Raw genomic sequence first — 23,725 nt, forward strand, 5'->3', positions numbered from 1 at the left:
ACCTTTTCGTGTAGGTATTACAACCAACACATACTTCAGACACGTGCAATACATCAATAATAAAACGTCCTGGAGACATCAACAATAGTTTGTTCAAATGTTCAACTAAACTGCTGAGGTCATCGGTCCATAGAGTTACACGCTACTTTAACTTATGGTAAGAACAACACACACACCCATGCCCGAGGGAGGACTCTAACCTCCGGCAGGTGGGGCCGCGCAATCAGTGACATGCCGCCTCTAACCGAGCGGCAATATTAGTTTGTAAATAATGTTGGTACGAGGTACTCTGCCATCAGCTAATATCTATGTGTGATACAAAAATGACTATATACACTTTATCAATTGAAAATATCACTGCGATTAAAAAACGCAAGAAAACCAGATTGAGGCTGGAGTTAATAGAACTACATCTCAGCTAATTTACTTAATACTGCTCATCCGTATTTATTAGGATTTACGGTATTTCAATGCATTATTAACTTATCTTTTTTCGAAGTGTTGTTACCTTAATAAACAACCATAACTATCTCATGCTTCCGTTAATATGCTAATAACTGAAAAATTCATTAACGTTTCCCAGTTTGTAGAAACTTATGAAAAACTGTACGTCTACTAGACAACTTATATCAATGTATAGCTATAACACGGATCTCTAATGCAGTTTGCGGTCAACAGTGATACCAGCATCTTACAGCACACAGGACATTGGTTGGAAGCTGGTGCCAATAGCACAACTAAATTATTATTTGTAGGTAACGTGCAATCATGTAATACGTAGCTGAGCATTATTTAGTGAAGATATTGAAATCAGTTAAATAGGTAGTTTTACGTCTAGATCTTTGTTACTGCCCAGGCAATTTAACATCCCAAATAAGTGAAGGACGTCACCTGTTCTAAAGTCACATTATCAATAATGATTTTGTATCGGATCGGATCTGTATCCCAGAAATCTATCACTTTAGTTTTGGTTTTGAAACTCTCAAGATTGTATCGTTTACAAAAGTAATTCAGGTAGTGTAGTGTACTTTGTCAGTCGTCATATTTTTCTGGCAATACCGAGACATCATTTGCATAAAGTAAAACATTTAACATGGTGTCTTTTTATATTTTAATACCTTTTCGTATGTATTGCCTCCAATTTAGGATAATGTCATTACTGAAAATATTGGGCACTACTATCGTACTCCTCATTTATTAAAATTTCCTCTCTTTTTGTTTCAGATACATTTACTAGAATTTTTTATTCTTTGTATAGGCACCTTGTGGCATTTACTAATTTTACATTATGATATGTATAATATACATTCCAGCGCATGTATGTTATACGTATGTATAATACATTGCAGTAAGAATATGAAACATGCTCGCGCTGTGGGTTTTATTCAGAAATGACATTTCCAGGCAGAAACATGTGGTTGTAGTGGCTTTCTCAGAATAATAAAATATCCTTGTTTTTAGGTCTGCAACGCTTTATTACTTTAGACAGGGATATTATATCACAATAAAACAGCAATGAGTATAGAAGCAGAGTCCGTCCATTTTTAATCCTCCTTGAAATTTCGAAGAATGGCGAAGAATGAGTAAGAGAGGTTTAAGATCTGAAAAAAAAGATATAGCTTGTAAGCAACTTTTGTGAACAAATAAATCACACTTCACCGCTTTACATTAATCTATATTTTACTGTTTCACACAAACACGCACGTACAAGCATTGAATTACTAACATACACCCTCACTTTTCGCCTGATAATAGTGCTGATTCATTGTGGTCTATGTTTTACAAACCAGTAGAAAAAGGCACAAAGTTATAAATTTATATGTTGGCTGCCTTAAGTTCCAATACCACTTGGGCAGCTGATACAACATAAATGTTTATTAATTCAGAGAAGTTATTCATTGGTTACTGAACTCATGGTGCAACCGTTAAGAGACATCACACCTTATAGAAAGAGTAGATATAGAGTTACCTGTGTTCTTTTTCACTATTTCAATTCTCTCATTTACATAAACTTAATGTTTTAATATGATTAGCTCAAAAATTCAAAGGGGATTGCTTTCAGGTTAAGAGAACAAAATATAATTTCAGATATTGACTTTGATGCAGATATTCAAACTAAACTGAATAAAGACATGCAAACAGGTAACACTTGCATGTTTTATTACTAGAACGAATGCGCTCTGCGTGGTCTCTCTGGGCAAATTTGTAAAATCGTTCTACGTATCTCGTCGTCGTGGACAATGAATAACGCACTTGTATATTCAATCACTACTGAACAGAGATATGAAATTCGTACGTAAACGTAAGAAATGTGATACTATTTTATATTCAGCGTAACATAGACAGCTATATGAAGACAATTTCATCTGTCTAAAAACAGGTCTACGGTAATCAAAGTAAGCGAGGCTTACAGAACTGTTACGTTAAGGTGACAAATTTATGAATAATGTTTGGTGTACCGCCCTTTAAGGCATCAGCGAGAAAATGTCATCTATCATGAGAGCATTTTGAAGAAATTATTGAAGTTCCAGAAAAATTTGTTCAAGGTAGGATACTCACATGTTTACAGAACAATACGAAAGATGCAATTGTCTTCATGGCATTTTTGTAGCTTACTTTAATGAAGGAGATTTCTTTTGGGAACATGAAAGTGGAATATCCTATGGCTCGCGTCAGGGCCAATGGTAGGCATTCGCCCACAAATAGCTATCAAAAGCACTTGACAGATAAGTAAGCTCACTGCGAGGGCAGAAATGTGCGCCTAGTCATTCATTCGGACACCCTCATATGACTCATTTTAGTGTGTATGCCTGTGTGACAAACCGTAATGCTGAACTGGTGTCAATTTTCTTCACTCAGCGAAAAGTATGGTGTAACATAAGACATTTTTGTTGTTCTATGGATACTTAGAGAGGTAAAGGAAAGAGATATGGTGCAAAGTGATACTTGAAGAGGTGATTTCGGTGTTACAGGGATCGAGTACATGAATACGATATGCACGTTGTGCATCAGTTCGTATCGTCAGCAGTCGAGACCAAAATGAGATCAGGTCTTGCTATTCTCGTAAAAGTTCTCGATTATCGAATGTGTATTCGTTACCGATTGTTTCCATACTACACTTGCTTAGGGAATTCGGGTAACAGCTATCACTTGTGCACTTGCTATACGAAAAGGAATATTTCATTGTAGGATGTATTTCAAAAAACCGTATTCAATCATATACAGCTTATATTACAACAATGGATCAATTTCTCTACTCCTCGAATCGATCTGATAGCGGTTAGACTATGCAAAATTCCCAATCCATGTTCGAGAGTGCTACCTGCTGCCAACTACAGCTCCCACGTTTCAAAAGGTGCTGTTTTGTTACGTCTCCCTGCTCAGACACACAACAAATTCTATGACACTGACAAAAGTCGGGCGATTTTTGTGGTTATACACACGAAGAAAACTTCTCACCGCCACGAAGGACTCCCTGGAGAGAGGGAAGAATCCTGCAGCAGTGATGCATAGTGGCCGCTGAGATCTCAGCATGAGTAGCAGCAGCGACCGTTTGATGGACGTGGAGCATTCGTGTAGTGACGTCACCGCATCGTATATCGCCAGCGTCAAATTCTCGCACTGAAAAATCACAACAGCACTCACTACTATCTCTTCTCTAAAGCAAGGAGGACAATAACAAAATGTCAAAAATGCTTACAAATGTTTTAAATATAGTCATCTAAATGTATACCTAAAAAGCCACACTATGGTGCGTGGCGGAGAGACGTTTGTGAATCACTGTCGCTTCCCACCTTTCATGTTCTAGTCGCGAATGATCCACTGGAAGAACAATTGTTGGTAAGATTCCGTGCGAGCTCGAACCGCTCGGTTAATACATTCATGGATCTTTCGCGAGATATACATAGAAAGAAGCAGTATATTTGTTGACTCTCTTAACCGCCTTTATTTATAAGCAAACAATACACCAAACCAGCGGATAACGTCAGATAATCCAAATGAGGAAAATTGACCGTTCTTTTTAAGCAGACAGAAGGTAAGGTTGATAAATACGAGTATGTGTAGTCGCCCCAGCTCGATGACAGGGCGGAAGGCGGAGTGGGCAGGGGTCGACCACACGAGGTCTGGCCACGGCGTCCACGACAAATGGTTCAAATAGCTCTGAGCACTATAGGACTTAACATCTGAAGTCATCAGTCCACTAGACTTAGAACTACTTAAACCTGACTAACCTAAGGACATCACACACATCCATGCCCGAGGCGGAATTTGAACCTGCGACCGTAGCAGCAGCGTGGTTCCGAACTGAAGCACCTAGAACCACTCGTCCACAGCGGCCGGCTCGTCCTCAACACCATCAACCAATCAAAAAGGCTACAAGAAGGGACAGTCAAGGAAGGAGATAGTTGTAAGCACGAAATTTCATCGTGTGACACAACAGTGGTAGGTAGAGGAGACGGGAACAGACAAGGACAATGCAGTATCAGGCGCTGCTTCCGCCGGATGCTTGAAATAACTTGAGGGTGTGTTAGTGGTGTACTTCGACAGCAGTCGAGCCAACTACGCCAGGCACATTCCAGCTGAGCGGGGACTCACACAAAATCCCAAGGTAGGAATTGACGAAACAAGAGCGGTAGCGCGGATGTCATTCAGTCCCCGCATGCTCATTCTTTAGGAGGGTCGAGACAGAGCCGCGATTTGTCCCATGTCCATAAAGGTAGGTGACTGTCCATCCTTAGTCTGGTCAAAGGATGGTCAATCACATGAGTCTCGGCTACTGGGAAACACACGTCCTCTGAGCGAATGAAAAGTGTACAGTTCGACCACTGATGGAGGGGCGCGTAAGTAATAGGCGACCAGTTGCTACCCCAGAGTGTAGACTTCACGAACACCGGCGCAGGTCAGACGACAGGTGTCATCGTCCACAGAGTTACAGATGGAGCATAAAGGAGGGTCCATCAAACCAACCGCACGTAAATTCTGATTAGTGGAGAATTTTCCACAGTCGACGTGATACCATGTCACTCTAACTGATGTCGGGAGGTACGGCTGATGAAGGTTGCGCCACACCGCTGTCCACCTCGTTAATGGATACTTGATTCAACGTTGTTGCAACGGACGCTACGTGGTAATTGAATGTAGAAATAATTTGGACGTGGGGGGAGCGTATATGGGAGGCCAGTGCCAACATAGGTAAGGTGCTGCAAAAAAAGAAGACAGACAGATGGGCAAATAGAGGCGCAATATGTCCTATTGACGCCGGCGGGGAGATGGAAGCCGGCGTGTAAATGTCCAAGAGCTGTCGGGTGAGTGAACTCCCTGTGCCCGATCCTCGGTCATTCGTATACGCCTCCGGTTCGGCCCAAATCCCCACATACCGCACACTACAGATGTAGTGCCCTCTTTCCACTATCCTCTGCTCGCAGCTATCCAGTTGAATCCAGCAAGGATTCGGGCGAGTAACTATCATTTCGCCGTCAAGGTGCACATATTCACAAATTTGTATGTGTGGAGTCCAATCTTTCGAACTTCAGCGAAACTTTCTTCCAGCAATACGGCGATATTGTGCTGATTTCTGTCCACAGACACATTGTGTGGATTGAGTAGATGGGTACACCAATTAATTTCAATTGCAATGAATGTCAATAATATCTGTATATTTCCTCCTTCTTATCCTCATTTCCATTTTCATATCAGCACCGTTTCTCCTGCCCAAGCTGGAGTATCCTTGGTAATTCCTGATTCTTCCTTCGTGGCTTGTTAGGCCCGTCCTATTATACCTTGTGCGCCGCACTCGGTACTTCATCTGTCAGAAAAGGAAAACTCCACGGAAAAATCAGTTATTAATTTACCAGAGGCCAAAAACCGATTAAAAAGCAAAATGACATCAGTTTTTAATTGTTCTGGGGCCAAAAACCTCACAAAAGCAAACTGACATCAATTTCTGATTGTTGTGAGACGGAGACAGGACATATTCAGTGCGCTGCCCATCATTTTCCGCTACAAGTTTAAATCGATAAAGAGCATGCTCCACAACAAACTGGAGTATCTTGGGGGTCACGTTCAGAATGCGCTGCACGACGTGTGCCTTCAATTCACTACGTTTGTAATTGGAGCACTGAACACATCTTTCACATAACCTCACAGCCAGAAGTCACACTCACTAACATCAGGCTGTAGGGAAATGATGGCTTATAATTCTAGCAATGCCGAAGTGCCTCTCCAGAAACAGCTTCACGAGCTCTGTAGTGTGCGCAGGAGCATTGTCTAAAGTAAAAATGACCCTAACCACAACACGTCCACGCTACTGAAGGATTGGAATGACGATGGAGCACAAGAGACTCTCGTAGTTTTTACCAGAGACGGTGCAGGCAACAGGACCGACAGCATTCATCTTCTCGAAAAAATACGGTTCTATGATAAACGATGCTGTAACCTGCATCTTTGCAGAATGAAGTGGTACCGGTTGACGTGCGTGCGCATTTTCCGTTGTCCATATTCTGCAGTTCTGCGTACTGACATGTCCTTGGAGATAGAAATGGCCTTCGCTTGTCCACAGAAAGTTCCATGTCCGTTCGTTGTTCACGTCCATCCGAGAAAGAAATTCCAGAGCGAACGTTTCTCTCGCTGAAAGGTCAGCAGGAAGCAACTTCTGAACATGGGTGATTTTGTATGGATAGCGATGCAGGATGTTTTATATGATTTTATGCACCGTGCTCGCAAGTATGTCCAACGTTCGAGCAATTGCCTATGCACTACATTTTTGCACACCAGCGCTCGACCGCTCGTGCAGTACCGTGGCCACATCTTCGGCAGACGCCGGATCAATCGATTTCCTCTATCTCCCACATTGCACTTCAAAACAACTTGTCGTTTCGAATTTTGTAACCATTTTCTCCAGACCACTGGCAGAAATCAGAACGATGACTTTTTTCATGCCCTGCAAGGCTACTGTAGAAGAGTCACCGTTCTTGTAAAAGGACTTTACCAACAGCGCGCGGTTCTTAATGGAGGCAGCCATCTTGGGCGCCTCGGACGTAAACTGAGGAACAGGCATGAGCCGCGCGACTGTTGGTGTGCCTTTTATAACCTTACAGCGCCCTCTATTCGTCAAATTTTCGTTAATTTTTTTTTTGTCGTTTCCCTCTACTTCCATAGTGTGCTGTTTAGATTTGACGTCATTCTGAGAAGCGCTTCCATTTCTTCAGCGTTTTGAAACTGGAACTTTAATTATGGACACTCTGTACATTAGAAAGATTTTCAAGAGTCGTGCTGAGGAAATGTACGTTTTCAAACTCTGAAGATTTCAAGTAGGCAACTGATCAAAGCAGTTACACCCTTTCTGTGAATTTTATGAAAATGTCAACTTAAGTGTTGGCGACATACCTGATATCTGAATAGACCTTCGGGTAACGATAACCACTGTCATTCTACGTTTTTATGAACGATAAAGTCTGCATAATTCATCCTAAAATAGTGCAACGAATTTTTCTTTCTTCTCTTGCGGTTAGGACAAAAAGAACTGATAGGTCTCATTATAAGATCATTGTTGACCGATCCAAAATGATGTTCAAGACTGGAATGAAGTGCGTCCCGAAAATTTTCTAAATTATCAGAAATCGATGCGGACAGTGCTCGATACCATAGAAGACGGAGACAGAACGGTAATGGTTTGAAGGGATGAAAAGGAAAGGCCCTCTGCTTACCTTCAAATGAACTAATAACCTTAATGAAGAATATTACGCGCCCGGTGCCATGGCTCGGAAAGAGAAGTCATAAAAATCGTCATTTTCCACTTTATATGTGTGTAATTTGGAATGAAGAGAGGTCAGCGGTGTACCCGGAAGCACAAAAATGCAGGGGTCGTATAGCGAGCAAATTTGTGGAAGATGGTTGTTAATTCGTTTCAGGCAGTTACAGACGAAATCTGCTAAGGTCGTTGCCGTAATGTGCTTCAACTTTATGTGCACTACAGGAGACGTTAACGCGAAGTATTATAAGATCTCTCGTTTTTGAAAGTAGAGATTCCAACGAATCTGTCGCAGACGACTTGAATAGTGATTAATCGTGATAAGTTTTTCACTTTTACTTTACTTGGATTCATGTTGTTATAGTAAGGTCACACGTTGTCATTACTGCATTGTTTTTTATTCTTGTCTTTCTTTTTCTTGGTATTTTACTCACTAACCTTCCTTTGTGTCAACGACTCTAAAATATAAAACCCCATTACGTCGCTTTATTTCACTCTTAATCTGCTTAATTCATACTGTATCACTGCGTGGATATGTACATTCCTGAACCAAAACTTACGACCACCTGCTTGATAGCTTGTTTGTCCGTCTTTGGAACGAAATACACCACTGATTCTGCGTATCAGGGATCGACAGTTTGTTGTTAGGTTTGTGGTCATATGTGGCATTAGATGTCTACGCACAGATCATGTAATTCGCATAAACAAAGGACCGCTGATTTGCCCACGCAGTGATGGCGGCCGATAGCGACCCAGGTGTGTTCCATAGAATTTATATCAGGCGAATTTGGTCACCGAGTCATTAACGTGAGTTCACTATAATGATCCTCAAACCACTATAGGAATTTTCTGGCTTCCAGATACGGACAATTATACCGATGAAAGTCAGCCGTGCGCGACTCGTGTTCGTGCCTTTTATTACTGGACGTCTTGTCTTTGCGGTACTGCCGTCTCGTTTCTTATTCGATTTACTGGCATCACTAAGTTGCTGGCCTCCCTGACCGTGAGTGGCAGCAGCAGCGCTATCGATAAGAGCACTGTCGTACTATCTTTGGAAAGACCGCTAGTATTTCTGGGTCGTGGTGTGTGGTGAGCTCAGTCGGTATGGAGCTCCAGTGAGGTCTGCACAGCCAGTACTCGCCCGACCGCTGGCGACACACATGCGCTGTCCGACGGAAGACTTGAGCGGCGGCGACCGTTGGTTGGGCGTTCGGTCGGTCGTCTCATCTAGCGACGTGTATTTGGTCTTTCCGACCGCTTCTGGGCCCCTTCAATTGGTCATCTTGCGGGACGTGGGTCGGTTCCTTCCTTGTGCAGAGATGTCTCGTGGGCAATGGGCAAGCGTTCCCTCTGCATGGTTGGTTCCGAGCCAGTGGGTGCGAGTTGCGAACGGACATCAAGGGAGTCGGGACGGAGCAGCAGTGAGGTCCGGACAGTCATAACTCGCCCGGTCGTTGCCGACTCACATGACTTGCGTGTGGACGACCTTGGTTGGTCGTTTGGTCGGTCGTCTCATCGGATGGCGTGTATTTGGTCGCCGACCGCTTCTGGGTTCTCTGCGTGTGTGTCGACGTGTAATTCGTCCTTGTTGTTCCACAGTCACTGGTTTTAGTATTTTTCGAGTTGTTTGTGGAAGTGTTTCGCAGAACCGTGTGTAGCTTGAGTGGTTTTGACTGAGCATTAAAGACACGTAACATGTATCCACAGGACATGTGGCCTGTATTTGAAGAAGTGTCTTGATGATCTCTCCATTGGCAAAAGATTCCGGAATAGTCCCCCATTCGGATCTCCGGGAGGGGACTGCCAAGGGGGAGGTTACCATGAGAACAAAGATTGAATAATCTACGAAAGGATAACGTTCTACGAGTCGGGGCGTGGAATGTCAGAAGCTTGAACGTGGTAGGGAAACTAGAAAATCTGAAAATGGAAATGCAAAGGCTCAATCCAGATATAGTAGGGGTCAGTGAAGTGAAGTGAAGTGGAAGGAAGACAAGGATTTCTGGTCAGATGAGTATCGGGTAATATCAACAGCAGCAGAAAATGGTATAACAGGTGTAGGATTCGTTATGAATAGGAAGGTAGGGCAGAGGGTGTGTTACTGTGAACAGTTGTTCTAATCAGAATCGACAGCAGACCAACACCGACAACCATAGTTCAGGTATACATGCCGACGTTACAAACTGAAGATGAACAGATAGAGAAAGTGTATGAGGATATTGAAAGGGTAATGCAGTGTGTAAAGGGGGACGAAAATCTAATAGTCATGGGCGACTGGAATGCAGTTGTAGGGGAAGGAGTAGAAGAAAAGGTTACAGGAGAATATGGGCTTGGGACAAGGAATGAAAGAGGAGAAAGACTAATTGAGTTCTGTAACAAGTTTCAGCTAGTAATAGCGAATACCCTGCTCAAGAATCACAAGAGGAGGAGGTATACTTGGAAAAGGCCGGGAGATACGGGAAGATTTCAATTAGATTACATCATGGTCAGACAGAGATTCCGAAATCAGATACTGAATTGTAAGGCGTACCCAGGAGCAGATATAGACTCAGATCACAATATAGTAGTGATGAAGAGTAGGCTGAAGTTCAAGACATTAGTCAGGAAGAAGCAATACGCAAAGAAGTGGGATACGGAAGTACTAAGGAATGACGAGATACGTTTGAAGTTCTCTAACGCTATAGATACAGCAGTAAGGAATAGCGCAGTAGGCAGTACAGTTGAAGAGGAATGGACATCTCTAAAAAGGGCCATCACAGAAGTTGGAGAGGAAAACATAGGTACAAAGAAGGTAGCTGCGAAGAAACCGTGGGTAACAGAAGAAATACTTCAGTTGATTGATGAAAGGAGGAAGTACAAACATGTTCCGGGAAAATCAGGAAGATAGAAATAGAAGTCGCTGAGGAATGAAATAAATAGGAAGTGCAGGGAAGCTAAGACGAAATGGCTGCAGGAAAAATGTGAAGACATCGAAAAAGATATGATTGTCGGAAGGACAGAATCAGCATACAGGAAAGTCAAAACAACCTTTGGTGACATTAAAAGCAACGTTGGTAACATTAAGAGTGCAACGGGAATTCCACTGTTAAATGCAGAGGAGAGAGCAGATAGGTGGAAAGAATACATTGAAAGCCTCTATGAGGGTGAAGATTTGTCTGATGTGATAGAAGAAGAAACAGGAATCGATTTAGAAGAGATAGGGGATCCAGTATTGGAATCGGAATTTAAAAGAGCTTTGGGGGACTTACGGTCAAATAAGGCAGAAGGGATAGATAACATTCCATCAGAATTTCTAAAATCATTGGGGGAAGTGGCAACAAAACGACTATTCACGTTGGAGTGTAGAATATATGAGTCTGGCTATATACCATCTGACTTTCGGAAAAGCATCATCCACACAATTCCGAATACGGCAAGAGCTGACAAGTGCGAGAATTATCGCACAATCAGCTTAACAGCTCATGCATCGAAGCTGCTTACAAGAATAATATACAGAAGAATGGAAAAGAAAATTGAGAATGCGCTAGGTGACGATCAGTTTGGATTTAGGAAAAGTAAAGGGACGAGAGAGGCAATTCTGACGTTACGGCTAATAATGGAAGCAAGGCTAAAGAAAAATCAAGACACTTTCATAGGATCTGTCAACCTGGAAAAAGCGTTCGACAATATAAAATGGTGCAAGCTGTTCGAGATTCTGAAAAAAGTATGGGTAAGCTATAGGGAGAGACGGGTCATATACAATATGTACAACAAGCAAGAGGGAATAATAAGAGTGGACGATCAAGAACGAAGTGCTCGTATTAAGAAGGCTGTAAGACAAGGCTGTAGCCTTTCGCCCCTACTCTTCAATCTGTACATCGAGGAAGCAATGATGGAAATAAAAGAAAGGTTCAGGAGTGGAATTAAAATACAAGGTGAAAGGATATCAATGATACGATTCGCTGATGACATTGCTATCCTGAGTGAAAGTGAAGAAGAATTAAATGATCTGCTGAACGGAATGAACAGTCTAATGAGTACACAGTATGGTTTGAGAGTAAATCGGAGAAAGACGAAGGTAATGAGAAGTAGTAGAAATGAGAACAGCGAGGAACTTAACATCAGGATTGATGGTCACGAAGTCAATGAAGTTAAGGAATTCTGCTACCTAGGCAGTAAAATAACCAATGACGGACGGAGCAAGGAGGACATCAAAAGCAGACTCGCTATGGCAAAAAAGGCATTTCTGGCCAACAGAAGTCTACTAATATCAAATACCGGCCTTAATTTGAGGAAGAAATTTCTGAGGATGTACGTCTGGAGTACAGCATTGTATGGTAGTGAAACATGGACTGTGGGAAAACCGGAACAGAAGAGAATCGAAGCATTTGAGATGTGGTGCTATAGACGAATGTTGAAAATTAGGTGGACTGATAAGGTAAGGAATGAAGAGGTTCTACGCAGAATCGGAGAGGAAAGGAATATGTGGAAAACACTGATAAGGAGAAGGGACAGGATGATAGGACATCTGCTAAGACATGAGGGAATGACTTCCATGGTACTAGAGGGAGCTGTAGAGGGCAAAAACTGTAGAGGAAGACAGAGATTGGAATACGTCAAGCAAATAATTGAGGACGTAGGTTGCAAGTGCTACTCTGAGCTGAAGAGGTTAGCACAGGAAAGGAATTTGTGGCGGGCCGCATCAAACCAGTCAGTAGACCAAAAAAAAAAAAAAAAATTTTTAATGCTGTCTGTCTGCTGGATGGAGTGAGTCGGTTGGGACTGAGCAGCGAGCAAGTCTCCGTGGCGCGAGGCCAGGCCGGGGCCGCTGGCAGTGTGCATGCGCTGTCGGATCGTGAGACGCTAGCTGCGAGAGCGACAAGTTCGTTGCCCACCGAACCTGGAAACTGAAGCTGAGTGATCAGTTAATCTGTTATAAAACCTCAACTGTTGTGATACCTCTTCTTTCATTTGTGGGTTGTTGCCCCCTTGGCCGTTTGGGGGCTAGCAGCATCGTATGATGTGTTAGAGTCGGCGAAATCTTGCAGCCATCTTCCTATGTTGTGATTAATTATTAAATTGACTGTTACTTATCAGTGAAGTGCACCAGCGGTATTTTCTGCCCTGTGGCCGTTAACGCTCCAGTTACCTGCCCTGGTGGTTAGTGTAGTTTGTAGGCAGTGTGCCTTTTCCTCGTCGTGTTGTTGTTGTCCAGCATGGCGTGTAGTTCGACAGCCATTTAGTTGTTTGGTTCATATTTGCTTAGTGCTGTTATTGTTCCCCTGGCTGTTTTTAGACGCCGATTTTTGGTGGCGTAGTGCTGTTCGTATTCTCGTCCTTGGACGATATTCTCCATCGTTGTGCCGTTGGTTGGACGGAAGGGAATTGGTTAAGCCATTGCTCGGACCTTGGGCCGTCCCTAGTTTGGGTAGCCATCAGATTACCTAACTTCAACTCTTGGCTGCCTGTCTCACCTCACCTTACGTTTGAGCTACCTTCTCAGGCCGACCCTTGGAACACTTCTGAGCACCACTTGTTCTGTTGGTTTTAAATTGTGGTTTTGAATTTAGCTGAAGTATTGTGCGAGGTCTTTTTTTTTAAATTTTACATAAAGGCCTTCAGCCGTGATAAATTCAAATTTTGAGCATTGATTTTTAGAAAAAAAACTTTATTCTTAGAATTTGTTCTATCTGAAATTGTTTGTAATCCAGGCCCTAAGACGTTAGTTGTTCCATGTGTTGTGTGGCTTCAGCCGAGGATTTACATGAACCCCTTAATAAGGCCTTCAACCGTGTGTATTCTCTAAAGGAAAATTTTTTATAAGAAGCAAGGGGTTTATTCTAAATTATTTATCTGGCTTGTTGTTCAGGTCTTCAGCCGTTGTTTCAAATTTGTTTGTGGCCTTCAGCCGTGCAATAAGTTAATCAGGTTTCAGTCATTCTGTTTTAAGTTGAAAAAGAAATTTTCTTGCTTAAAAAAATATTGTTTATTAAAGTGCCTTAATTATAGTTGTCCTTCAAACGTGTAGTGTAGACCTTCAGCCTTTGACAGTTTTCATTGTATGTAAAAAAAAAAAGATTTTTTATCTTATATTTCTAATTCTTTTTGATTTCTAAGCGAGATCTTCAGCCGTTCCTGCGTTTGCTGTGTGGTTTTGGGCTTTTAGCCCAGAAAGCATCTCAAGTTTTCTTTAACTAGGCCTTCAGCCTTATTGTTTAGTTGTGATCTTTTAAGCCAATGTGTAAATAAGAGGTTCGTAAAAAATGAAGTTGTTTGGTGATTGTGCAACTCACAGTAACTGTTTACGGCCCCATCCACAACCTTAGCCTTATCCTGTGCGCTTTCTGACTACCTACCAACCAGGTTTCAGAAAGATGACATCGAGCATGAAAGGATGCAAGCGGTTCGCAGCTGTCAGTGTGTCTTCAATTATTACCACAGGTCCCATGCAAGCGCAGGATAATGTGTCCCATTGCATAATACTACTCGCACCAGCATGCGCCCGTGGCGCGCTGTACGTTTCGAGCCGCCGTTCACTTCGATGGCGACGTCAGTGGAGACGACCATCGACCTGGTGTAGCAAAAATGAGATTCACCCGAAGGGCCGACACGTTTCCAATGATCGACAGTCGAATACCGATGGTTCAGTATCCACTCTAATCGTAATTGACGACGTCGTTTGGAACGATATGTGAACACGTAGCGGTGGTCTGCTGCGGACGTCCATGTTCGACAATGTACGATAACGGTGTGCTCCGAAACACTTCTGCGTGCACCAGCATTGTGTTCTTTCTGCAGAGATGCCACAGAGTACCATATATCCTACTTTACAGAGCAGACACACTTCTGAACTCCACGTCTTCCGAAGAGTCATGGACGTCAAACCATTTAACGCCTAGTGGTAGTTTCACACTTCCTCTAAGTCTTTCCGTAGATGCTCACGACAGTAGCACGTGAACATTCGACCAGCTTCGCCGTTTTCGAGATAGTCGTTCATAGGCTCTGGGTAATAATAATCTGTCCTTTGTCAAAGTCTTTTATCTCAGTGGATTTCCCCATCTGCAGCCCACATCTTCGCTAGGGTGATCCCCGTCCGTGTCTGCTCCACTTATATGCATTTGATACCGCGTCAATTGTCCGCAACGCCACAAGGCAGCATCGAATCTCCCGGCGGGCAGTGGTCATAATGTTTTGGTTTACCAGCTTATAAACCGGATTGCTGAGGTTATTTAAGTTTGTACTTCTGTCTGAGTATTTACAGCCTTTGATCATGGTTTCAGCAGTGGGAAACGAAACGTTTAGGCAGATAAAGATGTCGTGGATCACGGCCTAATTCCAATAAAACAAAAATATCAAGGACCGCTCAAGGCCCGAAAGATACCTTCTGAGTCCAGACAAGGTAGCATTCGTCATAGCAGATCGGAGAAATAAAATGTTAATATGGTTTTACTGAAGCGCAGGAATGATTATGGAAAGGTCCCAGAACTAATCTCGCTTATAAAGGGCATCAGTGCCCACATATTACTAGGTGCCTAAAACTCAATGAAACATTATGAGGACAGAAATGAAATTCTAAATTCAGGTTCTAATGTATACCGAAAAGATAGGTTGAACGATGGTGGTCGAGGCGTGTTTATACCAATGAACAAAATCAGATGCGAAGTCATTTTGGTGAAGACAAGTTTCAAATGTGGATCAAACATGGTAATCAGATGCTTTTATAGGCCTCCTGCCTTTGGAGTAGTGTTGGAATATTAAGAGAAAACTTGGAGAATATTTCACGTAAATTTCTTGGTCATATTACTCTTTTAATTGGAGATTTTAACCTATCAACTATGGCTGGGAGGCTCAAGTGATTACTATGGGGAGAAGGGACAGAGAACGATATGAAATTGTTCTAAGTGCTTTACCAGGAAATTAACTTGGGAAGTTAATCACAGAAATCGACTCATGGCGATAATATCTTAGACGTGCAGGTGACAAACAGACCCGAATTTTTCGCCTCAGCGCAGAACAGGCTGTCAGTGATAAAAAAGCCGTTAAAGCTTCACAGAATACAACTATAAGTAAGAATACAAAGACAGGCAGAAAGGTGATACTGCTTAGCAAAAGCAACAAGAAAAAGATTTCAGATTACCTAAGTGGTCAGAACGAAAATTTCGTCTCCAGTACTAACAACACTGAGTATCAACGGACAAAGTTCAAGAGCACTGCAAAATACGCTTTAGGTACGTCCTTGCCGAAAGAAGTTTTGAGGAATGGAAAAGACTCCCCGTGATTCAACAGTCATCTTAGAAAACTGTTACAAAAGCAAAGAGAGCTTCACTGCAAATTTAAACGTAGCTAAGCCCTCACAGACAAGCAAAAAGTAAATGAAGCCAAAATTAGCCTAAGGACAGCCACGCATGAAGTGTTCAACGAATTCGAAAATAGCATTCTGTCTTCCGGCTTGACAGAAAATCCTAAGATGGTTTGGTCTTATGTCACATCAGTGAACGGATCGAAGCGATCTGTCCGGAGATTCTGTGACCACAATGGTAGTAAAGCGGAGGACGACACAGAAAAGGCTGAAAACTAAATGTCTTTTTCCTATACTGCTTCACAGACAAAGATGGCACAGTGGGACTTACTTTAAATTGTCACACGAATGAAAAAATAAGTGATAGCGAAATAAGTGACAAGGGACAGAAACAGAACTGAAAACGCTCAACAGAGAGAATGCCACTGGGCCTAGCGGGATACCATGGAGTAGGCAAAAAAACTTGCCCCTCTTCTAGCATAGGTGAATTGTACATCTTTGGAAGATGATTGAAAAAAAAAAATGTCAATCCCGTTTTCAAGAAGGGTCGCGAACAGACGCACAAAACCACGGAACTATTGGCCTATATCTCTGATGTCGGCCACTTATAGAATTTTGAAACAAGTTTTATGCTCGCACATTATGACATTTATGAAGGCCGATGACCTGCCTTGTAGGAACCAACAAGAGTTTCGAAAATAATCATCGTGTGAAAACCAGCGCTCTCTGTTCTTCCAGACATCCAGAAAGACGCGGATACAGACGCCCAGGTAGATGCCGTGCTTGAATTTTGGTGGGAGCATAGTGCACCCATTTTATGCTAAAGACAACATCAATTTAGAATAATGAAGTAACTGTTATTCTGGTATTGTAATTACTTGTACATACATCATCACTGTTCCTTTTGAAATCAATTGGGTTATTTCTAACAAACTTTGTGAGGGAACAAGTATACCGTGATGTAAATGTCGAAATGTCTACCTCCTTCAATATAAGTCTGCAAATGAATAATTATTCTTACGGAACGGAGACAAATGAAAACTTTCTTCCATAATGACGAATTACCCAAAACATTACTTGATATAAGACTATTGAATGGAAATAAGTTATTCTATTAGTTGTAGAAGTCTAGCTGCACCGGAGGAAGACAGTAAAATATAATTAGCAGGGTTATGATGGTTCATATATGTTGCCTTATCGGGCATTTTTCTTATCTTCTCAGTATTATGGATGTGGAATATATACTCTAGGGCTGCAAAGATTACTTTTGATAGCGGGGGGGATATCCTTATCTGTCCTCTCTTTCAGTTATAGACTGCTAATGTCTTGTCTCCCGTCGGCTACAACTGTACATATTGTTAAAACTGTGTCAGAAGCTTTCTCAGAATCTATGAATCCCAGGCAATGTGGCAATTTATAGTCACTGCTTGATTCTATAAATATGTTATTGAGTTGAAAACGGTCCAGAGCGCTGTGTTGACTTTTAAAAGGCGGTTTGGTCCTTTGTGTAGTTCAAGTTAAATTCATTTTTTCTGTATGGTTACTGATAAATATACTGATTAATGATTCAAAATCTGTCCAAAGGACTGAAACCACGCAAGCAACCATTTCACCCAGATGTGCGACAAATACGAATAATATACAACGGTGGCCCTGGGCGTCTGCTCTGCGGTCTCGGCAGATGATCATGCCTTGTGGCCTCTTCCGATCGCCATCAACAGCTTTCTGCAGTAATCACTCATTAAGGAGCTAATATAGAGACAAATTGCTGGGAACCATTTCCTCCCAAGACGTTTGGTGTAATCGAATTTCTGTCTTGTACAAATATTTATAAACGTCTTTCTTGATGTTTCGACGGTCATATCGTCGACACATTTATTGACACTGATTCCGAGCCAGTGAGAGATTTAGGACCAAAATTTCAAAAGAATGTGAGGGAGATCTTGTAAAAGGATGATACTGTAAAAGTTACTGTAAACTGGGTTCCGGTAGTCAATGTCGGTTCACATAACGTCTACCTATTTTGTTAAAAATGGCTCCTAGCACTATGGGACTTAACATGTGCGGTCATCAGTCCCCTAGACTTAGAACTACTTAGACCTAACTAACCTAAGGACGTCACACACATCCATGCCCGAAGCAGGATTCGAACCTGCAACTGTAGCAGCAGCGCGGTTCCGGACTGAAGCGCCCAGAACCGCTCGGTCACAGCGGCCGACCTACCTATTTTGTGTTCCACTCTTTGCTTGGTATGTATTGTGAAGTTATCACTGTTTCTCTTCTTGAAGAAGGCTATTTCTAGGTTTTCTTCATACATCATGGGGTAAGGTATCACCGACATCTGTAACTGTTCTTATAGCTTCATATATTTGTAAAGTTCAGTTTACTGTTAACGTAAATGTGAACCAAAATTTCTCTATATCCTGCACATAAGAGAGTTTGCAGCTCCTGTTGGAGATATGAAACAACTGGTTTCGGGTCTACCTTATTAAACATTTAGAATTATTTATTTCTCTTTGTAGCCGTGTACATATTTATGATCAGTTGTAACCAAAATAGTTTGTAAGGAGACTCAGTTACCATTATAATTTCTTGAATTTTTGAATCTCCATCGAAAAAAGCGCTGCATTAATTCCATCATGTCGTTCCTGTGCAGGCTCATTATTGTTACAGAGACCTCACCACTGTTTGTTGCAGGTTTTTCGGAACACTCATGTAACATGTGTGATTTCTTATAAATTAATATTAAGAGGCCCTCCCTCGACCTCAGTAATTGATAACGATTGGAGAAATGAATTGACGTTAAATGCTCGCGTGATTGTCGGTTTCGATAGGGATCTAAAACAGCTTTACAAGCTGGTTAGAAATAATGGAATGTTTCGGAAGCACAGTGGATGAGACGGGCGCAGTGCTGAGTGCCGGAGTAGTCAGGGGCCCTGCTGAGTCCTTCTTAGAAGGCCAGCGAGGACAGACTGTCTGTCATTGTCATGGATGGATTCCGCACGCATCTTTGTAACACCCCACGACACCGCCATGCAGATGGCCAACACTTAGGGCATCCCGTAGCGACCGTTTTTATGAGGTGGAGTGAGGAGGAACTTTTAGTGAAAGGAACTCTTGTCTGCCGAACGTAGAAAGACCACTTTTGAGACGGACGCTAGAGATTGCTATTTTGCTGGTGAAAAGAAGCCCCAAGCTAGGCCTTTGAAAACTGTGAGACGCCGCTAAACGTGTACCTTAACAAAAAGAAAAAAAAAATTAAGGACGTAAGACTTACGGTGATTGGTACATCTAAACTATTCCAGATTGACAGGAAAGTACAACAATGCCGGAGGAAAGGTGCCTCATTAGCCGAGCAGAGAGAGAGGAACAGCGAAGAATGTTTTTTTTTTTGGGGGGGGGGGGGGGGGGGGGAGTTTCAGAGCACGTAGCGAAGTGAGGTTTCGCAGTCGGACGCACTCCCACACGAATTATTTAACTTCTTATTCTTGCGTGTTTGTCATCTTCAGAGCTTGTTGTCTCTCGTCTTCGAGCACTTTGCTGCCCCGTCATCGTCATCAGCTTCAGCCACCAGCTGATTGATGTGTCTGAGGGGATTTAGAAAATTTTTGGGTCATCCAACACTCAACCTCGCGTCTACTGAGTTCGCATGTTGGGTGCATTCGTAAGGTGGGGTGGGGGAGAGGTGTGTGTGTGTGGGGGGGGGGGGGGGGAGATGGGGGGAGGGGTGGACCAGGGTAAAATAGTGTCCCTAAATTTGTGAACCAGGCGGCAGCGCAGGTCACCAAAGCAAAAAAAAAATGTATATTATTTAGCATACAAGACTTAACACTGTGCATTTGTGAATTAAAATATTAAACTAAAAATTCCAAATCTTGAAATTCAATATCGTTATTTTTCATATTCTTTAATCGATTGTATCTCAATTTGGCCTCTCCACCTCCAAAAATTGAAGACCCCAATCAGTAAATAAATTATGATATCTATTTGGAAAAATAATTTTAAATTTACTATCCAGCTCCATACAAATTATTTCGCTATATCTGGTATTTAAAATACATATCTTGTAATGGAATATAATTCATTTGCTTTGAGGTCGTAATTTTTTTAAACAAATTAGATCTGCTAGCATTGTTGAGCTTCTTGACTAGAGCCTCGCCGAATCAGAGAAAGTTAGACGCACTGGTGAAAGAGAAAGAGAGCAGCCGATATTATACATGTAATAACGGAGGGGAAGTGGATATGGTTTACAGGGACAGAAAAGAACAAGAGTTTTGCGAACTAATGGAATAATCATGTCAGATTAGGTGAGATCAGCCACGTTCCGATAAGCGAGAAATTACCACTGTGCCGTCAGATACTGTATCATGTGATGCAGATGAGGAAGAGCTTCTGAAATATTTTACATCGGTAGAGAAATTTCCACTGTTTCCGGATAATGAAAAATCCTTTATTCCTAAACTATGGGTAGATGACTTCTGCGAAACGATTTAGCCACATGCAATTATAAACATTTTGTGGTCAAACGTTTTAGAGGAGAAGTGGCCAAGAACATCAAACAGCAAAACACTGTAGGGCGTTCGATACGTTTACGAGTAGCTTCCTGGGAGTGTATTGCTCAAAAGCGAAACAAGAAGTTAAGACAGGAATAATGATGACTGAAAATTATGTAGAATCGAGGTGGCCAGATCCGTTGCAATATTTTTAAGACACGACAGGGAGGAATAGTTTTATGGGTGTGCCTTATTCCCTCTCTGAAGTGATACGGATTTTTGTAATTTACCGAATCAAATTAAAAGAGAAATACAGATAGCAGGGAGGCATATGGATGATATAAACATATTCCAGCTGTTGCTGCGTGAATTATGGTACGACAGGAGTTGAGAGGCAAGCTAGTCTTTGCATTTCATGTAGACCACCTTCCCGACAGAAAATCAACAGGGAATAATCGGAGTTGGAGAGAAAGACATCCACCACAGATAAATTTGGAACAAATGGGATAGGAGCAACGACCACTGCCCCTGGAGGGGCCGGGCTACCGATCAGATGATAGGAGAAATAATGGAAGATACGATGAGCAAAGAGACTATAGGAGAAATGGCGGCAGAGACAATGCAAGAGGAAACGATGATATTAGGGATGTCTGGAGAAACGATAGGACAGATGGACGGGTAGAAATAATTGAAGACAGAGGAACTGAAAACGACAGAATTCAAGGAATAAGGGGCCACGACGTGACGTGCGGAGTTGACTAGTGGAGAACGCCCCGGAATGCCAATTAGTAACGATGAGACGGAAAGGATATCTCCTGCTTTATTAGTTGAAAAGCAAGATGAGTGGGTCGACGCACTACCGGCATCATTTTCAGCCGTGCTAGAATTAATTAAAGAAGTACAATTAGATGTTATAGATGACATCGAATGGTAAGACGTATGGACAAGTGACTCCGATGATGAAGAAACTGAATTCGTGAGCTGTAATTTAGTAGTAAAGGACTTTCCCATTGACACACTGTTCAATGCAGTGGAAAAGGAAGATGAGACAAGCGAGGATGAAGATATGTCGGATGTGAGAGGACGTTCGAACGTGTTCATAATTGGAGTGTACGATAGTTGCGATGATTAGGATGGCGAAGCGACACGCAGCAGTAATAATGGAAGTGATCCTTGGGGTGGCTTGTTTGAATAAAGCATGAGGAACAAATACCAAATGTTGGTTCAGAATGTCAGAGGTACGGAAAAGGGAGTGTGGTCATGTGGTTTAAGAATCTTGGAAAGCTGAAGCAAAAAAACTTCACACGTTAAAATATTTAAAAAATAAAAGAGCGTCAATGAAGGCGTGACATAAAGTCTGTATTCTGTCTTTAAGGGAAGTTGTAAGAACATGAAGTGGTACCCTCCGCCACGCACCGTACGATGGCTTGCAGATTATGTATATAGATGTAAATATAAGGGAAACATATAACTGACACTGAATGGGATAGAAGAACGCATCAGGAGAAGTCAAAGAGATAGAAACGGAAGTACGAAGAAGACTGTTGACTGTTAAGTTCACAAGTAGGGAAATGCGTGTTGAGGACTAATTGTCATGAGGAAGGATGTCTTATGAAGTTTAGGAGAGGCAAAGAATGCTGCCGAATGGTGAGTGGTGATGTGAGCTGCAGATGAGGTTTAATGAGCACCAACGAACGCAAAGGACGCTGTCATTTACGTACGATTTGCTGTAAGGGATGTTTGGAGTAAAGGATGTTAGGTCAGTACACTGAGTTAAATGAGTATTATATGTGCTAATGAGAAGAAAGTGTGACAGTTTTAAGAATCCCGATGTGGTATTAACATGATGTGAACTGTATGAAACGATTGCCCGTGTGGTGGAATCAAAACCAAAATGAAGATAAAAAGAGGAGAAACTACATGGATGAAATCTTGGATCGATCTGGAGACAGACAGAGAACGACGATGGAACGTGGTAATAGGTAAATGGTAAGAGGTAAATCATGAATGGAAAGAGGTAAGATAAAAGAAACATGTAAATTAAAATTATAGAAAATAACAGATGCTGGCGCAGGACAGTTATGTATGTTGTGAAGAAATTATATGTGCTCTTTTGTTACAAATTTGAGATTTCCCTCCTTGCAGGATCCACAATGAACTGACACAGAAATACAATGATTTTCATAAATGAACTATGGATCACATTTTAGGACGAGTGTAAGGGTAAGAACAGGTAAATTAGGAATTGTAGGTGGCCACGATAGTTTAGAGGTTACGAAAATTGCATCTTGCACGGGTAATAGTGGCGGGGATCACTCAGTATCAATGGATCTCTCAGGTCTAACGCGTGCATGAACACTAAAAAAATTAAAAACCCACATCCAGTTTCCACACCAACGGAATCGCATGTAATGTCTAATTAATGTGAATTTACGAGATTATACGGAAAAAGAAGTGAAGGAAACATATCTGACTCTGAAATTTAAATAACTGACTGCACTCTACGCCGATAATTTGAATTTTTGAGATTGTAAGTAGCTTCGTTTTTGTTAAGGAAATAATTTTGAGGGAAGAAGTATAAGTTTTATTGATTAACTTTTGTAAACCTAAGTAGCAAGAAATAATTTTGAAACAGGTAGCATGGATTTAAATGAGTAACCTTCGTAAATGTATGTAATTTCATTCTGTTAAAACAATAATTTTGAGGAAAGAAGCAGAGATTTAATTTAAGTAATTAGTAATTTTTGTAAGGTTTGGTAATAAAGAAGGTGTAGGAATGAATGTAAGCCGCGCGGGATTAGCCGATGCAGTCATGGACTGTGCAGCTGGTCCTGGTGGAGGTTCGAGTCCTCCCTCGGGCATGTGTGTGTGTGTTTGTCCTTAGGATAATTTAGGTTAAGTAGTGTGTAAGCTTAGGGACTGATGACCTTAGCAGTTAAGTCCCATAAGATTTCACACACATCTGAACATTTTAATTTTGAATGAATGTAAGTTTGCAAGTTTTATGAAACGTAAAAGTTTAATTCATCAACAACACTGATGGGTGCGTGAGTGACAGTTTCCTACGGTAAAGCGTAAATAAATATACTATACTGGTAACATCCAAGTCCCAAACCGTGCTTCTTACGCGCACATAAACACAGTTCCACATAGAGGTCAAATTTTTCTCAATGCACTCACGCTTTGAGCACAATTCTCACAGGGAAA

The 23,725-nt window shown here is 41.9% G+C and overlaps 1 protein-coding gene across 1 annotated transcript in view; it reads right to left on the reverse strand.

Moving 5' to 3' along the window:
* Window positions 1–1,488: 1,488 nt before the first annotated feature.
* The window catches only part of LOC124619916 (odorant receptor coreceptor-like), a 78,479-nt gene continuing 56,242 nt past the window's right edge, over window positions 1,489–23,725 (reverse strand). Inside the window, exons 5-6 of the mRNA XM_047146551.1 lie at window positions 3,460–3,621; window positions 1,489–1,601 (exon numbers count right to left, since the gene is read on the reverse strand). Coding sequence (XP_047002507.1) covers window positions 1,545–1,601; window positions 3,460–3,621 — 219 coding nt within the window. The 3' untranslated portion in view covers window positions 1,489–1,544. The remainder of the gene's footprint in view (window positions 1,602–3,459; window positions 3,622–23,725) is intronic.

Source organism: Schistocerca americana, chromosome 6, assembly GCF_021461395.2.
Source record: "Schistocerca americana isolate TAMUIC-IGC-003095 chromosome 6, iqSchAmer2.1, whole genome shotgun sequence".
In the NCBI taxonomy this organism is placed as follows: Eukaryota; Metazoa; Arthropoda; class Insecta; order Orthoptera; family Acrididae; genus Schistocerca; species Schistocerca americana.